Source organism: Mandrillus leucophaeus, unplaced genomic scaffold (assembly GCF_000951045.1).
Source record: "Mandrillus leucophaeus isolate KB7577 unplaced genomic scaffold, Mleu.le_1.0 Scaffold771, whole genome shotgun sequence".
Classification (NCBI taxonomy): domain Eukaryota; kingdom Metazoa; phylum Chordata; class Mammalia; order Primates; family Cercopithecidae; genus Mandrillus; species Mandrillus leucophaeus.
This window is the reverse complement of record NW_012108375.1, coordinates 90,083-103,241: the sequence shown is the minus strand read 5'-3', so window position 1 is coordinate 103,241 and position 13,159 is coordinate 90,083. Positions and strand designations below refer to the sequence as shown.

The 13,159-nt window shown below is 36.0% G+C and overlaps 1 protein-coding gene across 5 annotated transcripts in view; it reads left to right on the top strand.

Annotated features, from left to right (window-relative positions):
- Positions 1-13,159, top strand: part of ERBB2IP (erbb2 interacting protein) — a 149,987-nt gene that overhangs the window by 109,663 nt on the left and 27,165 nt on the right. For 4 of the 5 annotated variants that reach the window (XM_011966743.1, XM_011966740.1, XM_011966739.1 and 1 more), the window contains exons 15-18: positions 4,967-5,066; positions 9,660-9,781; positions 10,713-10,886; positions 12,860-13,045. In XM_011966743.1, the coding sequence (XP_011822133.1) occupies positions 4,967-5,066; positions 9,660-9,781; positions 10,713-10,886; positions 12,860-13,045 (582 nt within the window). The remainder of the gene's footprint in view (positions 1-4,966; positions 5,067-9,659; positions 9,782-10,712; positions 10,887-12,859; positions 13,046-13,159) is intronic. The other variant, XM_011966741.1, reaches the window with a different exon arrangement.

Sequence of the window (13,159 nt, the reverse complement as noted above, 5' to 3'; positions counted from 1 at the left end):
TTGTTGTTGTTGTTGTTGTTGTTTAGCTGTGCCCTGTCCCCAGAGGTGGAGTCTACAGAGACAGGCAGGACTCCTTGAGCTGCTGTGAGCTCTACCCAGTTCCGATTACTCTTTAAGAAGGTTGGATGAGAAGAAAATGGAACGGAAACTAAAGAAATTGGTAGCTAGCAGCAGGAAAAGTGCAGGGATCCTTTAATATTGGAGAGCATGTTTACAGGTTGTTGGAAAGAAGCTGTGTGACGAGTAAGATTAAGAATATGAGGGCCAAATGCGGTGGCTCATGCCTGTAATCCCAATACTTTGGGAGGCCTAGGCGGTTGGATCACCTGAGATCGGGAGTTCAAGACCAGCCTGACCAATATGGTGAAACCCCTTCTCTACTAAAAATACAAAAATTAGCTGGGCATGGTGGCATGTGCCTGTAGTCTCAACTACTTAGGTGGCTGAGACAGGAGAATTGATTGAACCCGGGAGGTGGACGTTGCAGTGGGTCGAGATCACTCCACTGCACTCCACACTCCAGCCTGGGTGACAGAGCAAGACTCTGTCTCCAAAAAAAAAGAGAAGCAGTTGGATAATGGGTAGAAAATGATAGAAAAGCTATGACAGGAATTCTTAGCCTGTTGGAGGGAGTTGGGTGTGACGTTTGTGAAAGGGAGGAGAGGAAATAGTGTACGTTATAATACTCTTAGAATATAGAATTTTCCATACTCAGAGCTGTTCTTTTTTTTTTTTTTTTTTTTTTTTTTTTTTTTTTTGAGACAGTATCTCACTCTGTCTCCCAGGCTGGAGTGCAGTGGCTCCATCTTGGCTCACTGCAACCTCCTCCTCCCGGGTCCAGGCAATTCTCCTGCCTCAGCCTCTTGAGTAGTTGGGACTACAGGCCTGCCACCACACCTAGCTTTTTGTCTTTTTAGTAGAGACGGGGTTTCACCATGTTGGCCAGACTGTTCTCAAACTCCTGATTTCACGTGATCCACCCACCTCGGCCTCCCAAAGTGCTGAGATTACAGGCGTGAGCCACCCCTCACAACCTCGTAGCTGTTCTTGAATCCTTGTTTTTTGTTTGTTTGTTTGTTTTTTAGGGAAGATATTTTCAGAGTGTAATTTAGGAAACATAGAAGGATTTTCAGGTAGTATGTAGAGCCTGGTTGAAGTATTATTAGTATCAGTACACTAATATGAGTACAAATTAATAATCACTCCACAAGTTTGTGGTGATACTAATTTGCTCAGCAATGTAATATAGAGAAAGCACACAACTGGAAGGATTTTGGGCTGTAGTTTTGCCAAGACAGGTGCAAGAAAAGAATAATGCAGTGAGGAGATCTTGGTTTGTGGCAAGAAAGTGGTTTAAGATACAGTGTGGTACAAAAGGGTAGTCAAAGACGGAGTAAAGGGTGGGAAGAATGTTAAAAGGTCAGGGTATTAGTAGTCTTGCTGAGGGTGATCAGCGAGTACTGTGAGAGCAGTGGAGTGGGAGGGCTGCATGATGTCTGTGTTACCATACTCTGCTGGTTGTCCTTTTGCCTGACTGCTCCTCAGTCTCCTTTTCAGACATATTTGTTCTGCCTATGCCTTACATGTTTGTGCTCCTCCTGGTTACCCTAGGCTCTGCTTTAATTTCTCCATACTTTGTCTTGAAATTGCTATCTGTATCCTCATTATTCCTAACAATATCTGCAGCCCAGTTCTTGTGCCAGAGCTTCACATTCATATAGCTCAATTCCTGCTTAACATTGCCACCTAAATGTCTCAAATTCAATAAGCCCAAAATTGAGTATACCATCTTCTGCCCCATCTTCTGCCCCAAATATATTTCCCCCACACCCCCCAGCTTCTTTAGCTTGGTAAATAATACTTGATGGAGGCAGAGGCCTGGAAATACAACCCTTAACTACTGTTTTTCCCTGTATTTCAGTCCAGTTCATAGACAAGCCCTATTGAATCTTAAACATCTTCAAGTGTTTGTGTATTTTGCTTTATCCCTACTGCCACTCCCTTAAATACTGTTCACCATCATCTTTCACTTAAGACTTGCACTGTCCAGTACCATAGCCACTAGTGTCAAAAGACTGGTCCAAATTGAGATTTGGTGTGAGTGTAAGATACACACTGGTGTCTGTAGCCTTAGTATTAACAGAGAATATATATGATCATGTTCATAATTTTTTGATTATATGTTAAAATGATATTTTGAATATGTAAAGTTAAATGCATTATCAAAATTTCATCTGTTTTTGCCATTTTAAAATATGTGGCTACTAAAGGATTCTAAAGTGATCAGACTGGGCGTGGTGGCTCACACCTGTAATCCTAGCACTTTGAGAAGTCAAGGCAGGAGGCTTACTTGAGACCAGGAGTTTGAGACCTGCCTGGGTGATGTAACAAGACCCCATCTCTTAAAAGATATATATATATATAGCCAGTCATGGTGGCACATACCTGTAGTACCAGCTGCTTGGGAGGCTGAGGCAGGAAGATTGCTTCAGCCCAGAAGTTCTAGGTTACAATGAGCTATGATCATGCCACTGCACTCCAGCCTGGGTGACAGAGCAAGATTCTCTTTAAAAAAAAAAAAAAAAGGAAAAGAAAAAATTATAAATAATCTGTGGTTCTCATTTTTGTCTTATCTTACAGTTCTTTCGAACAGTGCTGACAGTGTTGAGCTAACTTCCTAATAGGTCTCTGCCTCCAGTGTTGCTCCCAGTTCCAATCCCTTATTACCCATTCTGAACCACATTGTAATTTGAGTGATTCTTTAATCTGATCCCAGCACTAACCTACTTAAAAACCTTTTCATTGTTTCTTTTTTCTTTATATTATATGCCTCAAGAGCCTGCTCGTCTTGTGGCTTTGTCTCTATCCCGTACACATTCATTCTCATTTTTCCAAATCAGTCCTGCTTTCTTGGAACATTCTTCCTTCTCTTTCTTACCTGGCTTCTTACCGTCTTATCCTCACCTTAGACTTTCTTTCAGGAATGCTTTGCTAATCATTCAAGATAATGGGAGGTGAATTTCTCCTCCTATATGTTCTCCCTGCATACTGTACCCTGTCTACTCTGTAATTACACTTGAAATTACAATTGCAGTTGCCTATTTTGTTACCTGTATTCTTCCTCTCATAAACTCTACAAAGTCAGTAAAGATAACATGCTTTGCTCACCACTCTGTACACAGAGCCTGTCATAGTGCTTTGCAATATAAAAGGCTCTTAGTAAATATTCATTGAATGAGTCATTTTTATATTTCAGAGAAGAATATTTACAGGTGATATTTTAGGAATTGTGGCATAGGAATAGAATATCTGAAATGAAATCGGATTAAAGATCTCTGAAGTTGGGTGTTCAGGGAACTGAGAGGCCAGATACACTGTTCTCAATTCCTTTTTCTGTCTCTGTTGCCTCGTAAATAACAGGTGACTAGGTTTCTTATTACATCTTTGTTGACATGTAATTCATGTACCATACAATGAACCCCTTTTAAAGGATACAATTCAGTGATCTTTAGTATAGTCACAGAGTTACGCAACAATTATAACAGTTTTAGAAGATTTTCAGGGCGATAAGTTTTTAAAAGCCTTCCAGATAATTTTTAAATGCTCATCTAAGGGGACTTATTTTTTCTTCTCACACATTGTTCATTTGCTGAGAAGCCAAAAGTATGGAAATGTCATCTGTGTTTTGTATATGTTGAGTTACCCATGACTTTGGAAAAATTTGGTGTAAAGGAGCCAAGAATAGATGAGTACCACCAAGAGGCCAGTAGATAATAGGACAGGAGATTGACTATGGAAGGTACGGGTTATAAATGCCTCAAAGGAACAGGAATTTAAATCTGAGGATAGGGGAGGAATGATGTCACAGCATTGTAAGTGCTACCCTCACCTCCTGTCTTGGGGCGGATGAGGTAGGAGAGAATAAATTAACCCCTATATTTGAGGCCTGAGGGAAGCACTGTCTTTGAGAAGGGAGTAGAGCTACCATTTCCATTATCTGAGGGTCAAGGAAATTGTTCAGGAATTTGAAATGTAGGGCAGTTTTTGTTTGCTGAGGAGCAGAGGGGAATGTTTGAATGGGTGTAAGATTACAGGATGGAATTAACTAGCTGGAAGGTTTTCACAGGAGTAGGTGCAAAGAATTAAGTAATAGGGTCGCATGTGAGGGGAGAATTGCGTAGTTCTCTGTCCGTCTGGAGTCAGCCAAGGCTTTTATTGGTAGGATTTTAGGTGAATAGCAAAAAGAATTAATTATATTAAAAAATAGATGGATAACATTTGTTAACTAGTTAAGGAAAAAATCGTAAGAAAAAAGAAGGTCCAAATTTCCTGGGGGGCTCCACCACTGAGTGACTTACTGGTGTCATTACTGTAGATGGGATACATGAGTGCACAAGAGGAAGAAAGAGAAGCTTTTTTTCATCATTCTCTTTTCATCATTGTTTTCATGATGAAAACAGTGATTTTCATGAAGAGAATCATCATTCTCTTTTCCTCAGTGATGAACTGTTTTCATCTTTCTCTTTTCAGCTGCTAACTAGAATAAACATTTAGATAACCAGACTAACCCTTCCAAGTAATTTCTTCCAAAAGCATTTTAGTGAAGGGGAATACTAGAGAGGGCAAAATAATATACAATGGAAAGGCTTATTTTATAACTTTATTAAATATATCACTGTGTAAATAAGTAATGGACTGTGGGTAAACTTAGTATATGAAATCTTTTAAACCTTGATATTTCATTAACTTGATTTACTTACTTTATACTAAAAACTAAATTTTATTTGTTGGATTTTAATATGGTTTCAAATCAATGCCTAAAGTATTATTGTATATAGTTAGATTTGTTTGTAACCTACACATTGATATTTTATAGAAAAAGTGGTATGTACTTATGCAGAGGAATTGCTGAATATGTATTTGCTTTAGGGTTATTGAAAATTAAGCATTTATTTTCCTTCTCTAGTCCAAACCCCTGATACCTCTTCAAAAAGAAACTGATTCAGAGACCCAGAAAATGGTGCTTACCAACTACATGTTCCCTCAACAGCCAAGGACTGAGGATGGTAGGAATTTCATAATCTATTTTCTTGTTAAAAACACATACTAATTTAAAAGGTGTGAAGTGAACTTTAAGTCTCGAAGACTTTTACTAGTTTGATGGGACTTTAGAGAATTGACCAAAAAGTTCATTTCAAAATAATGGAAAAATAGGGCACGATTTCAGGGGTTGAATTTAGAGGTATAAGTGTAGCATATGCTTCCTTAAATGATTCCTTTAAATTAAACCACAGTGTTAAAATTGGTAACTTAAAAACATTTAGCTGTATGCTAGGAATAAATGTTAAGTGTTATGTGATAAGAATTATTAAACCAGGAAATATTTTCTTCACTTGTGAACTTAATATTACACTTGGATCTACACTGGATCAGCATAATCTGTTGAACTCTGACTATAAATGCTACTCTTAAATTCTTTTATTTTGCCTGACAAGGGGGAATATACCTTTTACTACTGGGCACAGATGTTTTTTATAGATTATGGTGCGACAACCTTTTAGACTAACGAGCAAATTGTTTCTAGTATATGTTTTACTCTCTGCGTGTGTGTGTGTGTGTTTATTATATTACACTTAAAGTAACTGTAATTTTTATGTATCTTCTTTCTGACACCAGTGAAAATACCTGTCGTTTGAAATTATTTATAAATTAATTCTTAATACATAGAAACACTGAAGAAAAAATGTAAATCAGTCATTTCAATCATCAGTCTTAATTTATAAACTATACCACAGGCAAGTTAAATAGATTATTGAACTTCAGTTTCCTTATCTTGAAATGATGATAATAGTTCTGTTGGAGCACATCCACATTCGTTCACTACAAAACACTCTGGAACCAAGCATTTCAGATAAGGGATACTTATGCTAGTATTCTGTCCTCTCATGTAAAAGAACAATTATCTAGTATATTGCATAGCTGATTATAACATTATTTAGAGGATGCTTACCCTTAGTTCCTATTTTCCAGAAATCATCTTCAGAGACAAAGAAAAGTAGGAAATTGAGACATAAGTGTTAGTGAATAAAACAAAAAAACTTAGCTACTGATGCATTCAAGTATTTATTGTAATTCCCCACATGGCACTGCTTACAGCATAAGCAGAGTTTGCATTTCTATTTTTAACTTAATTTCTAATTCATGAAATTATTTACATAAAACAGTGATCACTATTGACAGCTTAATATTAAGTATACTATATTTTGTTATGGAAACATACTTCCATGTTTTATTGTATTGCTAAATTTGGAGATTATGGGTGAATTTAAATACATAGAAGAGAGATTCTTTGTAAACCTATTCTCAAAGCTTTAACTGTAGAACCTCCAGTGAATGAAGCTCTTTACGTTAGTTATCTCACAAATCTTCTAATTGGATTAGAAAGCTGAACAGGTTTTGCTACATATAAATACAAGTCATCAGATTATACCCATGAAATAATAACTTATCAAAGCAAGTCTTTTATTGCTTCTGGCAGAGAGCAAGAAATAATTATCCTATAGAAAGTAAAGAGTTTTCTAATAGTTTAGCACTAGTTCTGGAATATAAGTTAAATAAGTTTTTATTCCATTTCAGTAATTCAAAGCTAAACCTGCTATAGCAATGTAAAAATAATAGCCAATTTGAGTCAGACACGATGCTAAGCACTTTATATATCCGTAACTTCTCATCTTTACAATCTTCCAAAATAGATGCTGTTATCATTAGTTGCCTCTCCCAAAGCTTAAAATATTTATCTGACCCTTTATAGAAAAAGTTTACTCATTCTGCCTCTAAACTGTCAGAATCATAGGTATATTCGTGCCTTGATTTCTTCTCATACTGATTTCTACTTTAATGATTCAAATCTACCTTGCCTTCTTTTTCTATTCTATTGTAATTTATTCCCTTCCTGTTTAATTTGAAAAGAGATCACAATTCAGGTAAAACATTTATTTCTGATAGGAAGAATAGAAGTAGCAAAATCTTGCCACTACTAATTTTTGATTTTGAGATTTGTTTGAAGAGTTTCTAATAGAAAAGTTTGAAATACAGTATCAATTATGATATTCTGGGTCCTCTTAGAGTTCATTTGTCACCTAAAGTATCTCATGGATATTATACACAGAGTACTAAACAAGGTGAATGAATTTCCTTTCAACTGTAAGAAAGGCTTTTGTCTTTATCCTAGTGCCTCCAAGAAATAGATGAGTCAAAAAATATTACGTATTTGTGTTTGGGTTTTATACCAATTTGAGAGAAGTAGACACTGTTCACAATTAATTCTGTTTTTCATCCCACCTTTGTGACAGGTATTGTGCTAGAGCTAAGTAAAGGCAAAAATTCTTGCCTTCAAAATTCTGAAGGTGGGAAGATTTAAAAAAAGAAGAAGGAAAAAAGAAAGATTCTAAAGGTAGATAGTGATGAATAAATGTGCAAGAGTAGGGGTGAGATCTTGGGCCTAGGTAGAGGAATCAGTCTTAATCAGAGAGAAAAGGAAGTATGCCTTCTTGAAACAATACATTTGTAGCTAAGAAAGCAGGATATTAGTGGAAATATGAGTCTGAGGGTTTTTATTGCATTTCTTTTTACAATGAAGTGGAAGTTGCCTCTGGAAGTTGGGGTAAGGGCATTTCAGGGAAGTCGTAGTAATTAATGTATCATAAAATCTAAGCTTAATAGAGAAGGAAGTAAAACCTAGAGTGATTTTACAAGGAGCAAAAGAAAGGTAGTTAAGGAACTGAAAGTTTACCAGCAGTAATAAGGAATTGAGTGATTTGGAAGAACAGGCGTCGTGGTCAAAGAGATGGAAAAGTCCTGAGTATGACTGTGGTTGTGAATCATTTAGCTGATATGCATAGGGACATTGGGATTGAGGACATCAAGGAATATAAAGTTGTAGTGTTGAGGTGGTGGGCTTATCATCCCATATTGACATCATTCAGGATATTAGCAGGTCTTAGGTGGAGAGAAAAATCTGTAGCCAAAATACTAGAGTCCTCAGTAAGTCTATACCTGGGTGATCAGTTTGTGTAGCCTCTAGAATGGATAGAAAGTGATACTATCTGATGTCCTGAATCTTCAAAGATGTGAGATTTATAAAAAAGAGTAGAAAGTGTGAGTGACCAGAATTTGACAAGAATGAGAAGCATGGTAAAAGTTAACTTACCTTGGGCTTCTGAATAAGTTCTGGTGTAAAATTGCTTTAGACATAATCTAACACTAATTGGAATCTCTGGGCCAAGCTGGTGATTGAAATTACAAGGGAGACGGAATTATATGAGTTAAAAAATAGACTTTGTTGGAAACTGCTGGGCTGTCCTTGCCTTTCCAATGATACCACAAAAGTATGTCAATAGGAATTTGAATCACATTCCACATTTGTTTTGAACGAAAACAAATACATTACTTCATTGAGTATGTGTTAAGCAATTAAAAAAAGCAATTATAAGGAAAAAAAAATCTTGAATGGAGTAATGAAAACAAAGAAGAGGCTAAATTAAAGAATTTCATTCCCGTTGGTAAGACTTGGTTTCATGACATCCTTAGTTTGGATATGAGATTTTAAAAGGTTAAGCAAGCCCCAAATAAAGGCTTAATAAAAATGATAATTAGAAGTTTTTGTATTATGTTATTTTTGTGGAAATATTCTAATTGACCATATTTGGGTATTCCAGGAGTTTCTGGGGTTCTTTAAAGCTCATTTTGGATACTCGTAATCTCTGTTTTGAGTAGGGGATAATCATTTTCTTTTAATGGGCAAAAAAATTGTGATTTTATTTTGTATTGCACAACTTCTATGGAATGATATATAATAGCTGAATGAATTAATTTTTAAGCCTTATGTATTTTTTAGATTCCTAATAATAACAAAAAACTGAGAGTTGTTAAATCTTTGCTTTTGATGTTACAGGTTGAGTATCTCTTATCCAAAATGCTTGAGACCAGAAGTGTTTCAGGTTTTGATTTTTTTTTGACTTTGGAATATTTGCAGAATTCATATCAGTTGAACCTCTCTAACCCAAAATTCAAACTGTGCCAAAATCCAAACGTTTTGGAGTGCTGACACAATGCTCAAAGGAAATGCTCATTAGAGTTTTTTGCATTTTGGATTTTTTGGATTAGGGATGTTCACCCTATATATCTGATAGAATATATAAGTGTTGGGTTTACCTTAAAATTTCCATTTTTTTACATTTTGATATAGAAAATATATTGTAAGAACTTTACTTAGTATATAATCCATGTTATGTATAATGTTTAATACAGTGTTGAAATTGCATTTCTACCATAGCACCTTTTAGAGCACTGCCCAAAACCATATATCTGTGGTGTTTTCATTGGTAGATTCTCTTCAGGAACCCTTCTGGTAAAAAAACAAGACGAATCAGCTTCAGGGAAGAAAGGATATGTGATTGACATTATAAAGAAATCTTACATTGACATTATCAAGAGTCAGCCTATGCATTAGGATTTCTAATTTCTTGCATTGACCATTCTTAACTATTTTAGACTTATTGTAATGAACATAACTCGTACAGAAATTATGAGCAAGTGATAGTTTTCCATAATTACAGTAAAATATAGTAGGTTTTTGTTTGTTTCTTACTTTTCTCTAGTTATGTTTATATCAGATAATGAAAGTTTTAACCCTTCATTGTGGGAGGAACAGAGGAAACAGCGGGCTCAAGTTGCATTTGAATGTGATGAAGACAAAGATGAAAGGGAGGCACCTCCCAGGGTGAGTCTGTTCTTTATTCTTTAAAATTTGAAACAAGTCTGCTGATATTTAAGTTGGTACTATATATACTATGATGTTTGGGGATATAAAAAAGTATTGGATTTATTCCTTGTCCTCAAGTTACTTGAAGTGTTACTGATTCCAAATATTCAGACATGAAAGAATGTGGGAACAATGTAAAACTGTGTGATTTAAAACTAAATTTCATAGTATATATAAGAGGAAAACGTTATTATAGGCTAGAGAAGTGGACTAACACTTTATTTCAAATTAGTGCCCTTTATGTTTAACTTCAGTTTAGCTGACTTCCCCCCACCATATTTGTAATGATGATTTTCTCCGCTTTCCCTTTCTTTAATGATTTATTTTTATACATCTTAGAGATAAAGAACTCTTTGTTATGAACATTTTGTTTCTTTATGGAATTGAAAACATATCACAGTGATAGGAGTAGTAAATACATATTTTTGAGTTACTTATGAATGTAATTATTTGCCCCTTATACAAACTTAGCTGAATCTCAGAAAATGACAGGCTGACCTTGGAAAAATACGGCTCTTGGTATGTGAGACATAAATATATGAATATCTGAATTTTATATATACGTAGATGAATATCTAGCTGAAAAATGTGTATCTGTTTCAAAGCTAAGTGGCACAATTTTTGGCAATATTCATACTGTATGTCTCTAAATGGAAATATTTGAGTCTGATAAAACTTTTAAAACATTGAAATTTACTGTGAAGTCTTACTATTTTGTTATAAAACCATATTTTTATTAAGCCTAAAATGCCTTCAAAGTCTATCATCTGTCTTCACAGTTATCTCTATGAGCTTAATATCTAATGTAATTCAGATGGATTGTAGGTTAAATTTTGTTTGAGATTGACATTAGAAATATTTGTACTTCATATTTCACTTATTTCTCTAGGAGGGAAATTTAAAAAGATATCCAACACCATATCCAGATGAGCTTAAGAATATGGTCAAAACCGTTCAAACCATTGTACATAGATTAAAAGATGAAGAGACCAATGAAGACTCTGGAAGAGATTTGAAACCACATGAAGACCAACAAGATACAAATAAAGATGTGGGTGTGAAGGTTAGAAAATTCAAAAGGATTAACCAAAGCCTATTTCAAGTTCTTATTTTTAAATGGCAGTTGATATAGTGACCCTTTTCACGTACTCTAAATGTTCAGTTATGCACCACAGAATGATATTTCAGTCAACATGCTCACATATGTACGATGGTGGTCCTGTAAGAGTATAAGGGGCTGGACGCAGTGGCTCACGCCTGTAATCCCAGCACTTTGGGACGCCAAGGCAGGCAGATCACTTGAGGTCAGGAGTTTGAGACCAGCCTGGCCAACATGGTAAAACCCCATCTCAACTAAAAGTACAAAAATTAGCTGGACGTGGTGGTGGGCACCTGTAATCCCAGCTACTTAGGAGGCTGAGGCAGGAGAATCGCTTGAACCATGAGGCAGGGGTTGCAGTGAGCTGAGATCGCACCACTGTGCTCCAGCCTGAGTAACAGAGCAACACTCTGTCTCAAAAACAAAAAATAAGAATATAAGGGAGATGACTGGCCATGGGGGCTCACCCCTGTAATCCCAGCACTTTGGGAGACTTGAGGTGGGATGGTCGCTTACACCCAGGAGTTTGAGACCAGCCTGATGAACATGGTAAGACTGTTTCTACAGAAAGTTAAAAAAAAAAAAATGCTGTGCTTGGTGATGTGTGCCTGTTGTCCTAGCTATTTGGGAGGCTTAGGCAGGAGGATCACTGGAGGCCAGGAGTTCAAGACTAGCGTGGGCAACATAGCAAGACAACCTGTCTTTACAAAAAATTTAAAAATTAACTGGGCATGGTGGCATGCTCCTGTAGTCCTAGCTACTTGGGAGACTTGAGGTGAGAGGATCCCTTGAGCCTAGGAATTCAAGGCTGCAGTGAGCTGTGATCATGCCACAGCACTCCAGCATGGGTGACAGAGCGAGACACTGTCTCAAAAAAAGAAAAAACATACAATGGAGCTGAAACACTCCTATTGCCTAATGACATCATAACACAACTTTTCTATATTCAGATATGTTTGCATACACACATACTTTCTATATAGTGTGTCAGAATTGCCTATAGTGTTCAGTACAGTAACATGTTATACAGGTTTGTAGCCTCGGGGCCATAGGCTATATAACGTATAACCTATTTGTGTAGTAAGCTGTACCATCTAGGTTTGTGTAAGTACACTCTATGATGTTCACAGAGTAAAAAAAATCACCTAACAAATTTCTCCGAACATATCACTGTTGTAAAGTGCCACATGACTGCACTTGCCAGTTTAAGGTTTTGTTCTCAGCTACCTGAACTGGGAAACTGTAATAATCAGTGAAGTCCATAATTACTGTCATTACCACTCTCTGGCTATAGAATGTCCAATTGGCAGTGTAGCGTCAGCGTAACCTTTAAAAAAATCATTGTCTGAACAAAGAACATAATGAATGCCAGAAAAATTATTATGATGGAAATTTTTTTCCCCCAGTAATATTGATCCATTTTGCCCCATTCTCATTTTAAATGTAATTGCAATGACAGACAGTTGGCACTCATTTCCTTGGGATGTTTCAGAAACTTTCACAAATTCCTAAATGATATATTCCTTTAGGACTTTGCCACACACACATTATTGTATCACAGAAACAAAAGTTTTACATGTCATTAGAGTTACTATTCAGTCCACAATGAGCAGAAAACAATTTTAACCATCCGGAGTTGAGTATGCTGAGCTAAGTGACTCAGTTGTCCACACTTACAAGCCTTGCAGTTTCTAAGAGGAAAGTAACCTTGGCTCACTTTTAAATTTTAATGTGGCTCATGGATCTTTGGGGGCCACGTGATCCTAAAATGAGCATTTTATCTGTGAGTGTCACAGGTTTCTATGTTTAAAGTTTTCGTGTTTGAGATTAGTCCCAGAATTGGAAGTTGGCAAGTTGCTTACAAATTTTTATCTGAACCTTTAAAATACATATAAAACTTAAAAGAATATGAGCTCTTTATATTTTCTTTTACTTAGACCTCAGAAAGTACTACTACAGTAAAAAGCAAAGTTGATGAAAGAGAAAAATATATGATAGGAAACTCTATACAGAAGATCAATGAACCTGAAGCTGAGATTAATCCTGGGAGTTTACCAGTGACTGCAAATATGAAAGCCTCTGAGGACTTGAAGCATATTGTTAACCATGATGATGTTTTTGAGGTATGATTTTATGATTATTTTGGAGCAATCATAAGAACTTTCAATTTAATATTTTATTGTTGCTAAAGACCTGATATTGATTGTAGAAAGTATATTAATGCATTCATCATTGAG